Genomic DNA, 15,481 nt, shown 5'->3' on the forward strand with positions numbered 1-15,481 from the left:
TATTGCTTAGCAGTCATTACACTTGTCCCTATTAAACATTAACATTGTGAAACAGTCTGCTCTGGTTGTTACAAGGAGTAAGAGCCAAACCAGCTGTGGCTGCTGCTGCACTGAGGGCCCTTGTCTGCACTGCACAGAAGCAGCACTCCATCAGCACTGCCAACATCAGCCCTCCAAGAGCCAAGGGGACTCAATGAGGAGGGAGATCCAAGCCATGACTGTGTGTATTTCTTTACAAAGATTTCATGAATTTCTTGGCATTCATCTGACTGAAAGCCATTTGTCCACACAAGAAACATGCAGCTTCAACTCACATGCCTGATGTATTTTTGATCCAGCATAGTGATATTTTCATTCATTTTGAAGTTTAGGTTTTTAAACATAGAATTTAATAACAGATTTTGGTTTTCATCCACAAAAGCAGGTTGAAGAGGCTCAGAGGTAAAGCCTCTGAGGGCTTTCTGCTCACTTAGTGCCTTCCAGCTACAGCACACATCACTTTTGCAAACCAAATACAGTGGAGAAACTTAATAAGTGCCAGGATATGATGCAGTAATGGATCTCTTATGAAATTTCAAGTAGCAGTTTCCTTCTCTGAGATGTGATTCTAAAGAAAACAGGTTGCTTTTTTTTTTTTCTATTTAAATCACAGGCACTGGTTTACTTTATTGGGGACATTTTGCCTTCTTCACAGTCCCTTGTAGAACACTGCCTGCATGCTGAACACGTCACTTATATGATTGTACAGACAGCAGACGCAATCTAGGTTGCCTTAAGATTTCCAGCTCAGACTTTCATCTCCTTACAGATACACCACATTCGAACTTGGCCCAAAATGTACCATGTGGTCCCATGTGTTTGCAGGGGAGTGGCTGTCTCTTGCAACTGGAACAGGCCTCTTATTGCTGGCACAGCTGCCCAGAGAGGCTGTGGATGCCCCATCCATCCCTGGAGGTGTTCAAGGCCAGGTTGAATGGGGCAACCTGGTCTGGTATTAAATGTGGAGGTTGGTGGCCCTGCATGTAGCAGGGGGGTTGGAGATTCGTGATCCTTGAGGTCCCTTCCAACCAGGGCCGTTCTGTGATTCTATGATAACTGAGGTTATCCAAAAAACCTTCACTTGTAATTTCCACGCAATATCAATAAAGATGACTGATGTGACATTTATGTGTGGCAATACCTTCTTTTGTAGCCAGTCATAGCGACAGACTAATATTATTTGTCATACAGCGCTGCTATTCATCAAATAAATTATGCATCTGTAATAATGTTTTGCATTATTTGTTCAGATCTAGAGCTGTCTGAATAATATCTGTCAACATTTATTCAAGGAAGGTATTAATCAAATAGTAGCTTGATTTCCAGACAAAAATGGAAATTCTGCCACTTTCAGTAGGTTATAAAGGAGCTCAAACATACTTTAATTCAATATATTATATTATGCATTAGTGATTAAGTACCCTAACAAAAAAAAATCCTAAAGAGCTAGCCTCAAAAATGTGTAGGAATCTAGAATATGAATATATGGAGTGAAATGCATGCAGTACAGCATGCAATACAAACTAGCACATCTCAACCCGCAGTTCTGCAGAACCTGCAAACATTTAATTCAAAACAACAGCAGGACCAAGGAAGCTGAAGTGCCTTGCAAATCCTCTGCTCCAACCAATGCTGCCATGGCAAGGAGCGGATTTCAAGGACCTGCAAGGTCCAGAGAAAATCAGATTTCCTTTTTGTTGTCCAATAAAAATAGCCCATCCCCAAAGCTACAGGAGCACGTCCTGAGCCTGTGTACATGTCTATGAATAAATAGATCAGAAGATACAGAAGCCTTATCTAAATGGAATTGATCTGTTGACAAATATATATGTATATACCCAGTGAAAATCTGCTTTAAGCCACCTTAGAAAAGACCCAAAAAAGAAAACATCATCTAAGAGAGATGGCCCTTAATTAAAATTCTAACGCAAATTGGATGGAAAGCCATGGGGATGAAGAACTTTAAGGTGGTTGATAAAAACAAAGTGAGGAGGAAAATCTAAAGGGCTGACAACTGTTCCATGGAACTGTCAGCCCTCAGAAGACTTAGATGAAAAGTCTCAGGGGAGATGTATAATCAAATTTTAAAAAGATTTCACAAAAAAAAAAAAACTTCAAGATGTTTTTCTCAGGCTCAGTTCGGCTTTGCAAATATTTTGGTGAACGTAGAACCACTGCGGAGAGAAGGAAAGGAAAAAGTAGCAACACCTGGTTATGGTTTCCTGTTCTGTGATTCTCACTGATGTGAGCCCTTTCTGGTAGCAAATATTTGGTCATTTTTTGCCCTGATCTCCCCAGCAGTACCTGAAGTAAGAAACAAAAGCAATGATTTGTAAGCTGCACCTCAGACTGTGCTTAGCACATGAGTGCTAAAGGGTAAATAGTGGGTATGTAGACAGTGAGGAAAGGACTGGATCTGTGTCCTTTCAACCCCACTGTCACCAACAGCTTCTCCAGATAGACCCCAGTCCCTCTGCATGTCAGTATAACAAGCAGTGCAAGACAGGACATGCAATTCTATTGCATTTCAGTTGTTATTACTTCAGGTGAAACCACTAATATCTGTCAAGCTAGATGACTCAGTATTTGCAGGACCCATTGCACTGCCCTCCACAAAATCTTCCAAAGCCACGTTGATGCTGCAGGCAGGGAACCAAATGCAGAAACTTGGCCTGTGCCCTTTTTCCTCTGCGAGAGCCCCGGGAGCAATAATAAGGCTTTGTTCTCATTTATGCCGTTTATGCCCTGGGTTCTTCTCAAGCCTCATCTCACAAATCTTTCCCTGAACATCTCACACTTCTCAGTGAAAAGTAGGATTGTGCAAACAGGACAGGATTCTCTTCAGCTTTCCCATTCTTCTCAAAGCACACAGGAACTTGCTCAGAACCAAGCACTCCATCACCTTCAGCCTTCACGTAACACATTCCTTCCACCAATTGCTCTTTACCCCAGGGACTTTCCACCAGTATGTGCTATCAGTTTTCCCAGTGAAAGGGGAACTTTCCACCACTTATTTCACCAGGTAGCAGACTTTCATACATACAAGTATTGCAACAAGCAGAATGCTACAGAGACTATAAATCATGCAGGAACACTGTGACAAATTCAGCAGTGCTGCAAGCTGATGTATTTTCAGTACTAGCATATCAATCTTATCAAATACCAATATGATTATCAAAAACTGCTTTTACCTACAATGCAAAACACTTTTTTCCCACTCACCAATTATCTTATGGAAATTCTTAGTGCAGAGAATATACAGTATTAATAAATCCTCTCTAACTGCAGCAGAGAGACTGGTTTTCTCCCTTTGTCCCCTTTTCATATCAGAAAACCCTTGCATGTTTCACACGTGCCCAGTCCAAAAGCACACTGTTTTGTACCCACCATCCACAAACACTTTCCGAGCTATTAAACCAGCCTAAGCTCAAACCACATCACAATCAGTTACACTGAACAATCACTACAGATTTCCTACCAACAAAATACAAATCTCATCCATTATGCACAAGAGAGCACTTCCACACGAGCCATCACCGCTTCTGCCTTTACCTGTGAAAAAGCATCTTGTGTTCTGGTGTTATCCATGGCTGTGGAGATTCTCTTTGTTTCACCAGCATCCCATTGGGTTACAAACTGTTCATTAACCACACCTGCTTTTCCCCAGCACCGCTCTCCTCTGTTTTCTCTGCCTCTCTCATGAAATCTTGCAGCCCACAGTTTTTATTAAGCCTTACTTCCTTTTGTGCTGAGAACTGAAAGAAACATTACTTCCTTACGGCAGCTCTGTGAAAGGGCAAAAAAGTAGAAGTTGTTTGCTTTTCTTGAACTGATATTTACGTTCCAGAGGCTTCCTGAAGTTGCTGAGCCATGAAAGCCAACGTTCTGATCTACTGCTGCATGGTGCATCTCTCTGAACAACCAACACATTCCTTACCAAAGCAAATTCCACACTCAGTGTAAAAAAGTCTGCCCAAGGAACTGCAAACACAAACCTTGATCTTCACAGCCATATCTCTGTGCACAGCAGTCACCATCAGCACACACCTTCAAACTCCAGCACAAACACATGCGTGTTGGATCCAAGCACAAACACACCTGCAGGTTCTCTCACAAGATTGCTGTAAAAATCAGCAGCACTTTAACCTATGCCTTTGTGATCTGTATTGGAGGGGAAAACCTAGCAATTGGAAGAGTGAATTATCAGGAAGGCATTCCTGGCACCTTACCACACGTCCAACAGACACTGTTTAGCAGGTACAGACAAAATGCACATTGGTTTCCCCACCTCTATGTGGTGACTTCTATCCAGACACAAGAAATATGAAAATTAATTCAGAGGCTAAAAGGTCTGAGTAGATACAGCAGAGAGACATTCACCACAGTTTGGAATTGCTTGTGCTCTAACAGCAGGCAAAAAGGAAAATCAAATATCTGTATCTATCTATATATATATAACAAATTATATGTTGAAAATTGTGCCAGCAACCGAAAAAAGAAGTTTTGTTCTGATGATGGGTCTCATTTCACTTTTCTGCACTGAGCTAGAAATAACCTCACAAGCAGGAAGAGAGGAAGTTGAGATGCTCTGTTCAGAATGGGCTGCCAAGAGATTGCTTGTGAATCCAGGCTGTCCCAGCACTTGCATCACTGCATGAATTAATTAAAGAATTAATTAAAAGAAAGGTCAATATGCCGTAATAAAAACAATTTTTTAACATTTGAACTAATTAAAAAATACGTCCTACTCTCTGAAAGAACGTTAGCTTAATGAAGGGCAAAAAAAGTAGCACAGCTCAACTACATCCAGGCCTTCCAAAGAAATATTCCGAAAAGGACTGTGAGTCCTTTGATGCTTTCAGTTCTGACTGGTTTGTGCCATGCATGGCAGATTGGAAATTTTCCACTAAACTGGAAAGTGAAATGATGGGAAGCACGTTTCTTTGACAGCCATCTGAGGCCATTTGGTTAAAATAAAATAGCAACTAATTCATCCAAAAAGAAATTTGTAATATCAGCCTATCCCCCCTTAGAGACTTCAGTCCTTGAGGAACGACCATTTTCTTTTGAAATGAAAGAATTGAGGAACTTGTTTTATATGATGGGATGATGGCAGTGCAGAATACTTTAGAATGGGAAAATGACAGGTTTCTTTCGGGAGGTTCTGCAGAGATACCAGGCAGTCTTGCTCTCCCTGCTCTCTGCTGAACAGCACTTTCTGTGTGGTTACAAAGTACCAGATCAGAGCCCAGTGCCACTTTCAGAGCAAACATTTTTAATTAACCTGAAGTCATTAATTACACCTTTCTTTAATAAAGGATCTGGAGTAACTTTCTTTCTTCTAAGTTAATTGATTTGAACATGCCAGGATCGTGTTTTGCAGCAAACACATGGGAACATCCTTCACGTTTATGTTTAACCACTCTCCAGTGAGGAGGAATACAGTACAGAAAAGGGCTTTGAACCAACAGGGATGAGCAAACCAGCCTAAAATTATCTTTTTTAAGTGGTTCTTTCTTTTTGTTTTTCCTGTGGAATAGTGTTTCTCCTCTTGATTTGATGTGATGGAGAGACTGTGCCAGAAAGCACTGAATTAAACTGGAAAACCAACCCACCATTTCAGAAGGAAACCATTTTTTTAAGCTTTTTTGTCCTTTCCTCTTTCCCCGGTGAGCACCCAGCACAGAAATTGATGCTGTGACAAGCTTTAGGTATTTCTATTTGACCCAATTCTGATCCTGCTTTAAGGCAAGAAAAATATTTATGCACACAGATGATGCTCCCCTGATCCAAGAGATCCCCTGCGCGTTACGTGCAAGAAAATAAAGGAGGTGGGGAGATGAATGGAAGATTAATGATTTTAAATGAAAACTGACAAGCGTGCGAGACCACAAAGCTAAATTCAACTCGAGGGTGACACCTAGGGATGCTCAGCACGCAGCCCTCACACAAGTGCTGCTGCTGCAGTATTATCCCCCATCCAGCCGGAAGCAGAGCCCACAATGCTGGACTGCTTCGTTTCTCCTGGGTCTGCGTACATTTCTTAAGCTGGAAGTTGAAATAATGTATTTCTGTACAGAAAAAAGAATAAATAAGTAAATAAATAATAAAAAAAAAGAGCCTTGTGCTGTTCACTTCACAGCTGTGACTTGGAAACCAAGCCCAAGAAACAGGTGCTTTTTGGAGAAGTTAATTGGATTATGAGCACAACAAACTCCACAACTTTCCTGTACTCTTCTGTGGCAGCAACCTAGGAACTGGGAGACAGGTGATGTGCTCACCATTAAACTGAAGAGGTGACACCTGGTGCCTGACTGGAGCCTTCCTGGCTTTCTAGGGGATTTTCTGTCATATTTTGTAAAGGCAAATATTCTCTTCACATTCGTCACAATTTTGCCTCTGATAGCAGACCACTGTCATCATCAAGAAAAGAAGAAGGAAGGAGGAAAAGGGAAAAAAAGAATCTGCATATTTCTGAAAACAACAGATCTTCACCTGAGGTCACAGTAACAAGAGCTGCCCACACCTCCTTGTTATCTGACCTTGGTGACACTACACACATCCCTGCTGTAATGCATTTTTCAACTGCCCGCAATGTACTTTGCATTACATCCCCAGGGTCACCTTGTGCCTTGCCTTGTCGATGCTGGGGCAGCAGCCAGTGACAAACCCTAAAGCTAAGCGAGTTAAAAACACTTTGGATTCCAAATTAAGAAACTTTTAGTCGACAGCTCTATGTTACTCCTCTGCGACACAAGATGGCACCAGACACTTCCCTAATCTCAGGCTGATAAGAAAAGCGGAGCAGCAACGAAGTTTAAAACAAAAAGCCCTAAAGATGGGTTTAATTAACCCAAGACGTAAAGCATTATAGTCTGTGTGCAGAACGGCTGCAGCACAGCAGGGACAAGGGCTGAAGCTGCACATGCAGCTGACCACGGCTGTGCACACAAACCTGCTGCAGGCTTTAGACAGGGAGGTCACAAAAACCAAACATTCATTGAAGCCTACAGCTCTCTCTATGCGTGCAAGTATATTCCATATGCATGGACCCTGTTCACACATCGTGATATACAGCTTATACTGCAAATCCCAGAGAAGGGAAATGTTCTAATCCTCTCTTCTAAATCTCATCTTGCTTTTGAAGGGCACCAGCATGATTGTGCCTGTGGTGTTGGTTAAATAAACGGGCACATAAGCTTTTACTAGTCCAACTTACAGCTAAATCATAAGTACTAAGTAAAGGTTGTGCCACTCTGTTCTAGAAATTATTTACAAAGAGCAAAGCAGATAAAAACGCTGAAGATGGGTTTCTATTTACAGCCATACGATGGTATTGAGGTCACATCTGCTGAACACCAAAAGAACAGAATAGGAAAGACTGCACCAAATTAACAAGGCAAAAGTTAGGTTTAATTGGTAGTTCAAATTAGGGGATATGTTCTTGGTGAGACACACAGTCTGGGAGCTCCCATCCAGAGTCAGAAAGAGGAAACTACCTGTGGTAGTTTCCCACCGATTTTAGGAAAGTCCCATACTCTGAAATGAGAATTTATTGAAAAAACACATACAAAATTTTTTACTGCTACTGTTTTCCCCCCCGTTTTCTTTTTCCTCTTTTTTTTTTCTTTTTTGTCCGTCAAGGATGTTTCTTTTGTAGTCTTGTAGACAGGCAGCCACACATGTAGACATGATGTTAAGCAGCCCACAGCTGGTACTTCAGCAGGCCTGGGAGCAGCTGAGAACAGGTCCAGCATGCAGTGCATTCCTGGGGCATAATGACTAGTAGTAGCAGAAAAAAATATATATGATTTCCTGATTATTTTTTTTCTCCTGTCCTTATAAGTGCATTTAATCTGGATGGAAACAATGCAGGACTCCAAGCACAGCAACAAATGGAGGCTCTGCTGCTTCATCTGCCCACGGCACCTGACACCTCAGTAAAATCCTCATCGAGCTGTGACAGTATCCAAAGTCTTCTGGTCACCTGCAGGGTCTGGAAAGGGAGCAGCCAGCTGTGTTAGCTGGACAGACAAACCTACACAGTGCTCAGCCCCAGCACAGCAGGACAAGGAGGCTTATGAACACAAAGGCTGCAATGTTTTGCAGAGAGACAACGGAAATACTCCGAGATTCTTGGCACCAATGAAGCTGAATGCAGCTGGCTCAATCAGGTCTGCTTGTCTTTCAACCTGTACATGAGAGGACAAAACCGACGCTCAGTGTTATCAGTCTGAAGCACTTAAAGTCCATTGAACATGACATAGCACCTGCAGGTGCTGCTAAGTGTCTTGCAATCAGGTCTGCTTTGTCTCCTTTTCTACCTGGATGAGAAAGAAAATTGCTCATAATGTCCAAAAGTTGAGTCTGGTTAAATAAACCTGCTAACGAGCTGAAATGATAAAATACTCATCTGAATGCCACTTCACTGCAATCACTACCAGACAGTCCCTTCTCCTCACTGAGCACAAAGGCCAGCAGACAGGGCTGAATGGAAGCTGAGTGAGCCCACTCCAAAAGGATGCAAACACTCTCCTGTAGCAGCATCTCCAGAAGATGTTATTGTGGATATTAGAGCAGCCTGTCCATTTTGCACAGCAATGGACGTGATCAGTAATCATCTCTCTTCAAGAGCAGCAGAATTGGAAAGCTGAGCAGAACAGCCCCCTCCTATCTACGTAGAGGGAGGCCTTAGGAGTCTCTGCATTGTGCAAACAGCTTCTGCCAGTCTTTGCAAAGACTTTTTGAGCCTGCAATCAGGTCCACGATGCTCAAGCCAACACTTTTTAGTGTTTAATGGCCAAGCTAATAGTGCCATTAATCCATTCTGATATAAAACATCCAATTTCTGCTTTAAATTGCATCTCGGTGCAAATGGCAGCTTGATCCCTGCTGACAGATGGCATTCACAAAATTATGATGAAATGTATTTAATTACTTCTTATTGCCAGGTTCAGCTGAAAGATGGGGAAATCTGTAGCAGCCCTTTAAAACAGTGTGGTGGGGCATTCCGGAGTTGATATTTACAGAGCAAAAACTGAACATTAATGTTTGGCCAAGGCTGAAGCACTATGAAACAAAGAAGAGAGGCATGCCTCAGAGACCCATGTTCAGTCAATCTGGATATGCCCAGTACATCTCAGCCCTTGTGTTGGGACTCCCAGGACTGGATCTGGCTGAGCATCCTTCACTCTTCTGCAATTATGCAATACAATTCATGTATTCTCCCTCCTGCATGTATCTGAACTCCTTTTAAGCAAAAGTTCTGTTGGTTTCTTTGTGTGCTTGCTTTATTATTAAACAAGACAAAGCAGTAGGTCTTTCTAGAAAAAAGAAGTCCCTGTCAAAAATGTCTGCAAGGTTCTCCTTGAAGAAAGATTCAGCTGCAAGCTCTGCTGTTTTGTTTTTTTTTTTCCTGCCCTTGAGTCATTTCTCCAGCTAATGGCTATTTATGGATCAAACCATGATGTTCAAAACAATGCATCATATATGATGATTCATACATGCTTTATATTAATCATGACTCAAATTTGGTTGTGCATTATAACTGAAGTTAAACAGCTTTATTTGATTTTGGATTTCTAACACAAGTAGTGCATTCATTGCTGTGTCCAACCAGATGGGGAAAACAGGACTCGAGTTGAAATTGCAGAACACGTCTGGGAATCGATTTACTTGTGAGTGCCTATAGCATAAGCACCCCTACATCAGCAGGTGACCCAGAGCCGAGCCCAGGAGGACTCTGCCCCAATGATGGCTGCTTTTCACCAAAAATGGGAGCTGTGCCTCCCGTCCTGCCCTCAGCCCAGGAACAACAGCCTCCAACTGCCACTGCACAAGACACGAATTCACCTCAAGCTCAGTCCTTAGCAGTGTCCCATCCTGCTTTGCAGCAGTAGCACTGTATCTCAAAAACGCTTTCTCCAGCCTAATCCATCAGTTCAAGAGAGTTGAGCAGAAACAACTGAGGTTCACCACGCAAAATAAAAACAGCTGCTGGAGGCATAAATCTGCAACTGCTGTAATCTACAGAGGGAATATTTTCCCCCTACCACAGGATTAAGGGAGAGATTTTCTTGTTTTAAATTAGCTTCTTTGAAACATACCTCTGTGAATTTAGGGAGAGACTTTGACACATGGAAACAGAATTTCTTTTTCCTGTAGAAGTACCTACCTGGGGAGCTCTTCCGGAGCAGGAGCCCAAGGTGCAAAGAGCTGGAACACTGGAGGCAGTCCCAGAACAGCACTGGCCCAGACCTATCCATCTCATAGCTCTGTGCTCAGCTGAACTGCCCATGAGCGTTACTAGAAGAATCTTTGTTTAAAAGTGCCTGATATCAGAGCAACCCCACATAGCCATGTACTCTGAGTTAAAAAAAAAGACTTTGCAGATAGTCAGGGGATGACAACAAAGCTCAAGTGCATTGAAGTCAGAAGGCAGGAATACTCGAGGTCATTGGACACGCTTCCAGGGAAACCAGACCAACATTAAATTTCCATTCTCATGAACGGAACAATAGGTTAATATAGACGAAAAAGAAGAGGCAACTGAACTTGAAGAACCCTGTCCTTGAACATAGGACTGCCAGAGATTGTTTGAGAAGTGAATTCAGCTACAAATTAACTGCCAGATAACTTGCTCAGTAAGCAGCTGGGGCTCCGACCCACCTGGAATAACCCTTTGCTGCCTACACAACATGCTTCCAAGCTGAGGGGGGGGAGGGGAAAAAAGCCCCACAGGATCAACTAGCAAGAGCCGCACATCTGCGATTTGCTTTATTTCTGAGCAAATTCAGGAAAATAAATAAACCCAAACCATCAGGAGGCGCCTCCGCCTCCCCCGGGACGAACGGAACGCGCACCGCGGCGGCGGCTGCCAGCAGGGGGCGCTACGCGGACCGCGCCGCGCTGTCACTCAGCGAGCCGCCCGCTCGGCAGTGGCCGCTGCTCGGCGCGGAGGACCGAGTAGGAGTTGGTTTTCCTCTCACACGTGTATAAAGCCCTGCGAGTGTTTTGGTCGGTTTTTCGTTGTTTTACCTTTCTTGCCATCGAAGTCTCGAGCTGCAGCAGACCGGCCGGCAGCACAGAGGGGGCTTTCGGCTGCAGCCGCAGTGCCGGCATCGGTCTGCTGCTGGCTTCTCTCTTCAGAAAAAGCAGCTTGATGCCCGATTTTAAGCTCACTTCCTTGCAAGGCAGAGCAGCAGCCTGGGACTGACACGAGACGCACTGTAAAGGAAGATTCTTCTTTTTAAGTTTCTACTTGCAGAAGTGACTAACACGAACTCCTGCTTGGTTGCACCCTGTGTGCATTGCAGCAACTTGGAAGGAATTATTTTTCCCTTTTGCTTTTTTCTTTGCCTTCTTCCCCCTCTTTTTCTTTTCTTCTTCTTTTAACCTTTGCTCTGTCAGCTCTGTTATCTCCTGCAAACCTGGCTGACCATGAACGGCACACACTTTGCCTTTTCATTTCAGCCTGTGCTGCTTAATGTCACCGAAGATGTCAATGACTCAATTCTCAACAACAGAAGCAGTGATGGATTTTGTGAGCAGGTCTTCATAAAAGCCGAGGTCTTCTTGGCTTTAGGGATCATCAGCCTGCTGGAAAACATCCTCGTCATTCTCGCAGTGCTGAAGAATGGAAACCTACATTCTCCCATGTACTTCTTCCTCTGTAGCTTGGCTGTGGCAGATATGTTGGTGAGCATGTCAAACGCCTTGGAGACCATCATGATTGCAATCCTGAGCAGCGGCTATTTGATCATCGATGACCACTTCATCCAGCACATGGACAATGTTTTCGACTCAATGATATGCATTTCTTTGGTAGCGTCAATTTGCAACCTCTTGGTTATAGCCATTGACAGGTACATCACTATTTTCTATGCTCTCCGTTACCACAGTATCATGACTGTGAAGAAAGCTTTAACCCTAATTGTGCTCATCTGGATCGCCTGCATCATCTGCGGCATCATATTCATTGCCTACTCAGAAAGCAAAACTGTCATTGTCTGTCTCATCACCATGTTCTTTACCATGCTCTTCCTCATGGCCTCCCTTTACGTTCACATGTTCCTGTTTGCACGCCTGCACATGAAGCGGATCGCAGCCCTGCCTGTGGACGGGGTGCCCTCCCAGCGGACCTGCATGAAGGGCGCCGTCACCATCACAATACTGCTGGGTGTCTTCATTGTTTGCTGGGCGCCTTTCTTCCTTCACCTCATTCTCATCATTTCTTGCCCTATGAATTCATACTGTGTCTGCTACACTTCACACTTCAATACTTATCTGGTTCTGATAATGTGCAACTCGGTAATCGATCCGCTCATTTACGCCTTCCGGAGCCTGGAGATGAGAAAGACTTTCAAAGAAATAGTATGTTGCTGCTATGGTGTGAGCGTGGGACAGTGCATGCTGTGAGCTCCCGGCTTTGTGTGGGAGCAGAGGAAGCATACAGTAGGTGTATGAACGTGTATGTAGATACATAGCAGCTTCATTTTAAGAGAACTTCTTGAAGAAAGGGCACAGGAAAAAAGCTCCTATTTAATGCCTTGATTTATGCTTTTCAAAAGGAAAGGATTCAACTAAACAATTCGAAGCTATTTAAATAGCCATAACAAAGCAAAGTCCAAAGCAGCTTGCAAAATAGATGAAACAAATGTGAAATGAGGAAAAAAGAATCCTGAGAGTGAATGTTACCCTACTGAGAATGGAATAATATTCTGTCTCTCTCCTCCATCTGCACCTGTTGCTTTATCTCTGTGCCTCTAGCAGTGAAGTCAGTGTTTCCCAAAAGATTCCCTTAAGAACTTCTCTGGAAAGCTATTCACTCATAGTCAAATCAAACCACTGACAGTGACAGCTTTGCTCTGATGTCTCCACCTTTTAATAAAGGAACAGGCTGACATTTGTGCTGCTTGATATAAAGCAAATCAAGAAAAGTCTTAAAAGGATGAAAGCAAACCATCCATCCCCGGCACTGAACTATTCCTCCTGTAAAGTCAGCTCAGTGAGAATGAACGACTGTGCGAGCAACAGTGTGATTTACACAGCTGATGGGTAGAAGTGAACTCATTTGAAGATGCCAGTTACTTTCCTTATTGTGGGATAACAGTACTGTATCCTCTGAAGTTTTTCAAAGAGTGGATTGCACTGATTAATGTATTTGGTATGTTGACAAATCAGGTGTCTCATTTTGATAATTATTATCCAGCGAGATTCATCCCTTGAGAATTTCGAAGACCGAGGATCTGAAGACAGAGCTGAACATAATGAATAGCTAAGATGCCAAATCATTTAACACAAAGCTGCGTTAAATCTACACAGACTCTTCAGAAACAGCCATTTGGCTGAGTGAGGTACCTGCTAGCAGGCAGATGTGGCTCTATGCACCGATTACTGTATGTCCTGGATCAGACTGGTTTTACTTAGAGAGCTTTAACCTGACAACAGTGGATGAACACTCCTGCACTGAAATCAAGAAAGCAACACATTCTTTGCAGTCATTTTTATGTGCAAGTCGGTGGCATATAAAGCACGTGACTTCAGCTACAGTAGTTCAGTCTTTTCCTCTGCTTCTTGTAGGAACAAACCACATGAGAAGCCCTCAAGTAGCATCTCGTAACCAAGCGAAGGCAGACATGAGTTGTGTATATTACAATGTATAGGCTGTATTGCTGCCATCACAGTGCCACACTAAAAAACTCTAAGCCATGGTAAAAATCTGCTTAGCAGCCTTCTGGTATCTTGCTTCTAGTAAGGGCAGTCGCCTGAAACCCTCAGGAAAACAAAGTCTATTGCTTTCGAGCAACTAAAAGCTCTCATTTGATTTAAGTCTCTCTCTCATTTCTTCCTTTCAGTGTAATTGCTATGTTATTATTTCTGGGGCTCTCACTATCAGTCCTGTGGTAGACCAGAGCCTCCCAGTCCCTCCTGCCTCCATTTCTGCACTCACACATCATGGCCTGGCTCAGCTCCCAGCTGAAGCGATTTTACTGCTGGCTCTGGAACACGGCTCTTACTGTCTGTGGGAAATATATGCCTCACTGACTCCAAACACTGGCATACAATGTTCCTATGAATGTGTTTTATTCTCAGCATCCTACAGCATACATAGAAGGCATGTTAGCTTTCTAATGCTGTGGAGGATTAGATCACATTCACAGATTCAAGAACCATCTCTCCCTGTGCTCCAACCCCATTCCGCTCATCAGCCAAACCAACCTCACGTTCACCATTTCCCTTGCACTATCATCACACCTGAAGTTCCCTTATCAAGTTCTCATCTCCTCCCATGAACCCATTCCCTTCCACTTCCCCAACATTCCCACTGTTCCACCATTCACGTAACTTCATGAATCCATTTAAAATGAAATAATTTATTTAAATTAAAAAAAAAAAAAAACAAAAAAAAAACACCAAGGTCCTTTGGGCACATAGCAGAACAGACATAGATGGATGGCATTTCTGCCATGGTTCAGGTGGTGACCAGAAAAAATCCCAACAGCCAGCAGTAAGCTCAAGCTGAGTGCTCTCAGCCCATACCTGCATCTCACAAATCACAGTTGGGCAGTAGTAAAACCTGTTTTTTGGCTCTGGCTTTTGCAACAGCAGATGTGGTACATTAAGATGAACTGAAATCAGCATAGGATATCTCATAACAGACCTTATTTTGCTGTGCAAAACTGTACCTACTTGTAAAAATCCCTACCCGGTGTCAGTGATATGTACCTTAATTCTACAGAGCATGATTTGCCACAATTCCCTGCCTCAGGTTATTGTGTATTTAGCTCTTATTGTACCTTATGTCTTATTTTTCATTTTAAACACAATTTTAGGTGAGACTACAATTCATACTGTGCTGCACATTTAAGCAAAAAAATAAAAATAAAAAAATAAAAAAAGATCTGTTGAATAAAGCAATCTGAAGACATCGCTCAGAATCGTGTTTGCTTTTCCCGGAGCACCACCCCATGTCAAATCACAGTCTGTGTGGTCTGGTTCACAAGACTAGAAAGAAAAAGCCACCTCAGTGTGCATAGCAGCCACAGAGAAAGGAGAGAGAGCAAATCCCTGCAGCACCTCTCCCACTGCTTCCAGCACTGAGCACCAAAGGTGCAGCTCTCCTCCACAAAGGTGGATTTGGGGTTCACAGGGTGTCTGCCTGTTCCCCTTGAGAAGGGCAAGAAATAGCAGAGATGACATCCTTTTCATTTGAAGGTGCCGTTAGTTGGACTTATTGATTCCACCTTTGTGCACAACAATCAGTTTGCTCAAAGATTTAAAAAAACAAACAAACAAAAAAAAAAAACATACATTCAGACAAATAGCTGAATTCTCAGGAGCACCAGTAATTCACTAAGTCAACTCTGCACAGCATGTTCTGCAAATTATAACCAACCTCACCTCTCTGATGTAGTGTTAGCACAGTGCATGCACTTTTTCT

The 15,481-nt window shown here is 43.0% G+C and overlaps 2 protein-coding genes across 4 annotated transcripts in view; one reads left to right on the forward strand and one right to left on the reverse strand.

The window, feature by feature from the left end:
- LOC125701170 (formin-F-like) overlaps positions 1-15,481 on the reverse strand; it is a 40,793-nt gene that overhangs the window by 24,048 nt on the left and 1,264 nt on the right. Inside the window, exon 1 of one of the 3 annotated variants that reach the window (XM_048962807.1) lies at positions 3,592-3,825. The exons of 1 other annotated variant lie outside the window; for it this stretch is intronic. In XM_048962807.1, the coding sequence (XP_048818764.1) occupies positions 3,592-3,627 (36 nt within the window). In that variant the 5' untranslated portion in view covers positions 3,628-3,825. Of the gene's footprint in view, positions 1-3,591; positions 3,827-15,481 lie in introns of those variants that run through there. One more of the 3 variants, XM_048962808.1, reaches the window with a different exon arrangement.
- Positions 11,051-14,367, forward strand: MC3R (melanocortin 3 receptor). The gene has a single exon (XM_048962810.1). The coding sequence runs from the start codon at positions 11,479-11,481 to the stop codon at positions 12,454-12,456; it is 978 nt and encodes a 325-aa protein (XP_048818767.1). The 5' UTR covers positions 11,051-11,478; the 3' UTR covers positions 12,457-14,367.

The sequence above is a fragment of the Lagopus muta genome, chromosome 16 (assembly GCF_023343835.1).
Source record: "Lagopus muta isolate bLagMut1 chromosome 16, bLagMut1 primary, whole genome shotgun sequence".
Lineage (NCBI taxonomy): Eukaryota > Metazoa > Chordata > Aves > Galliformes > Phasianidae > Lagopus > Lagopus muta.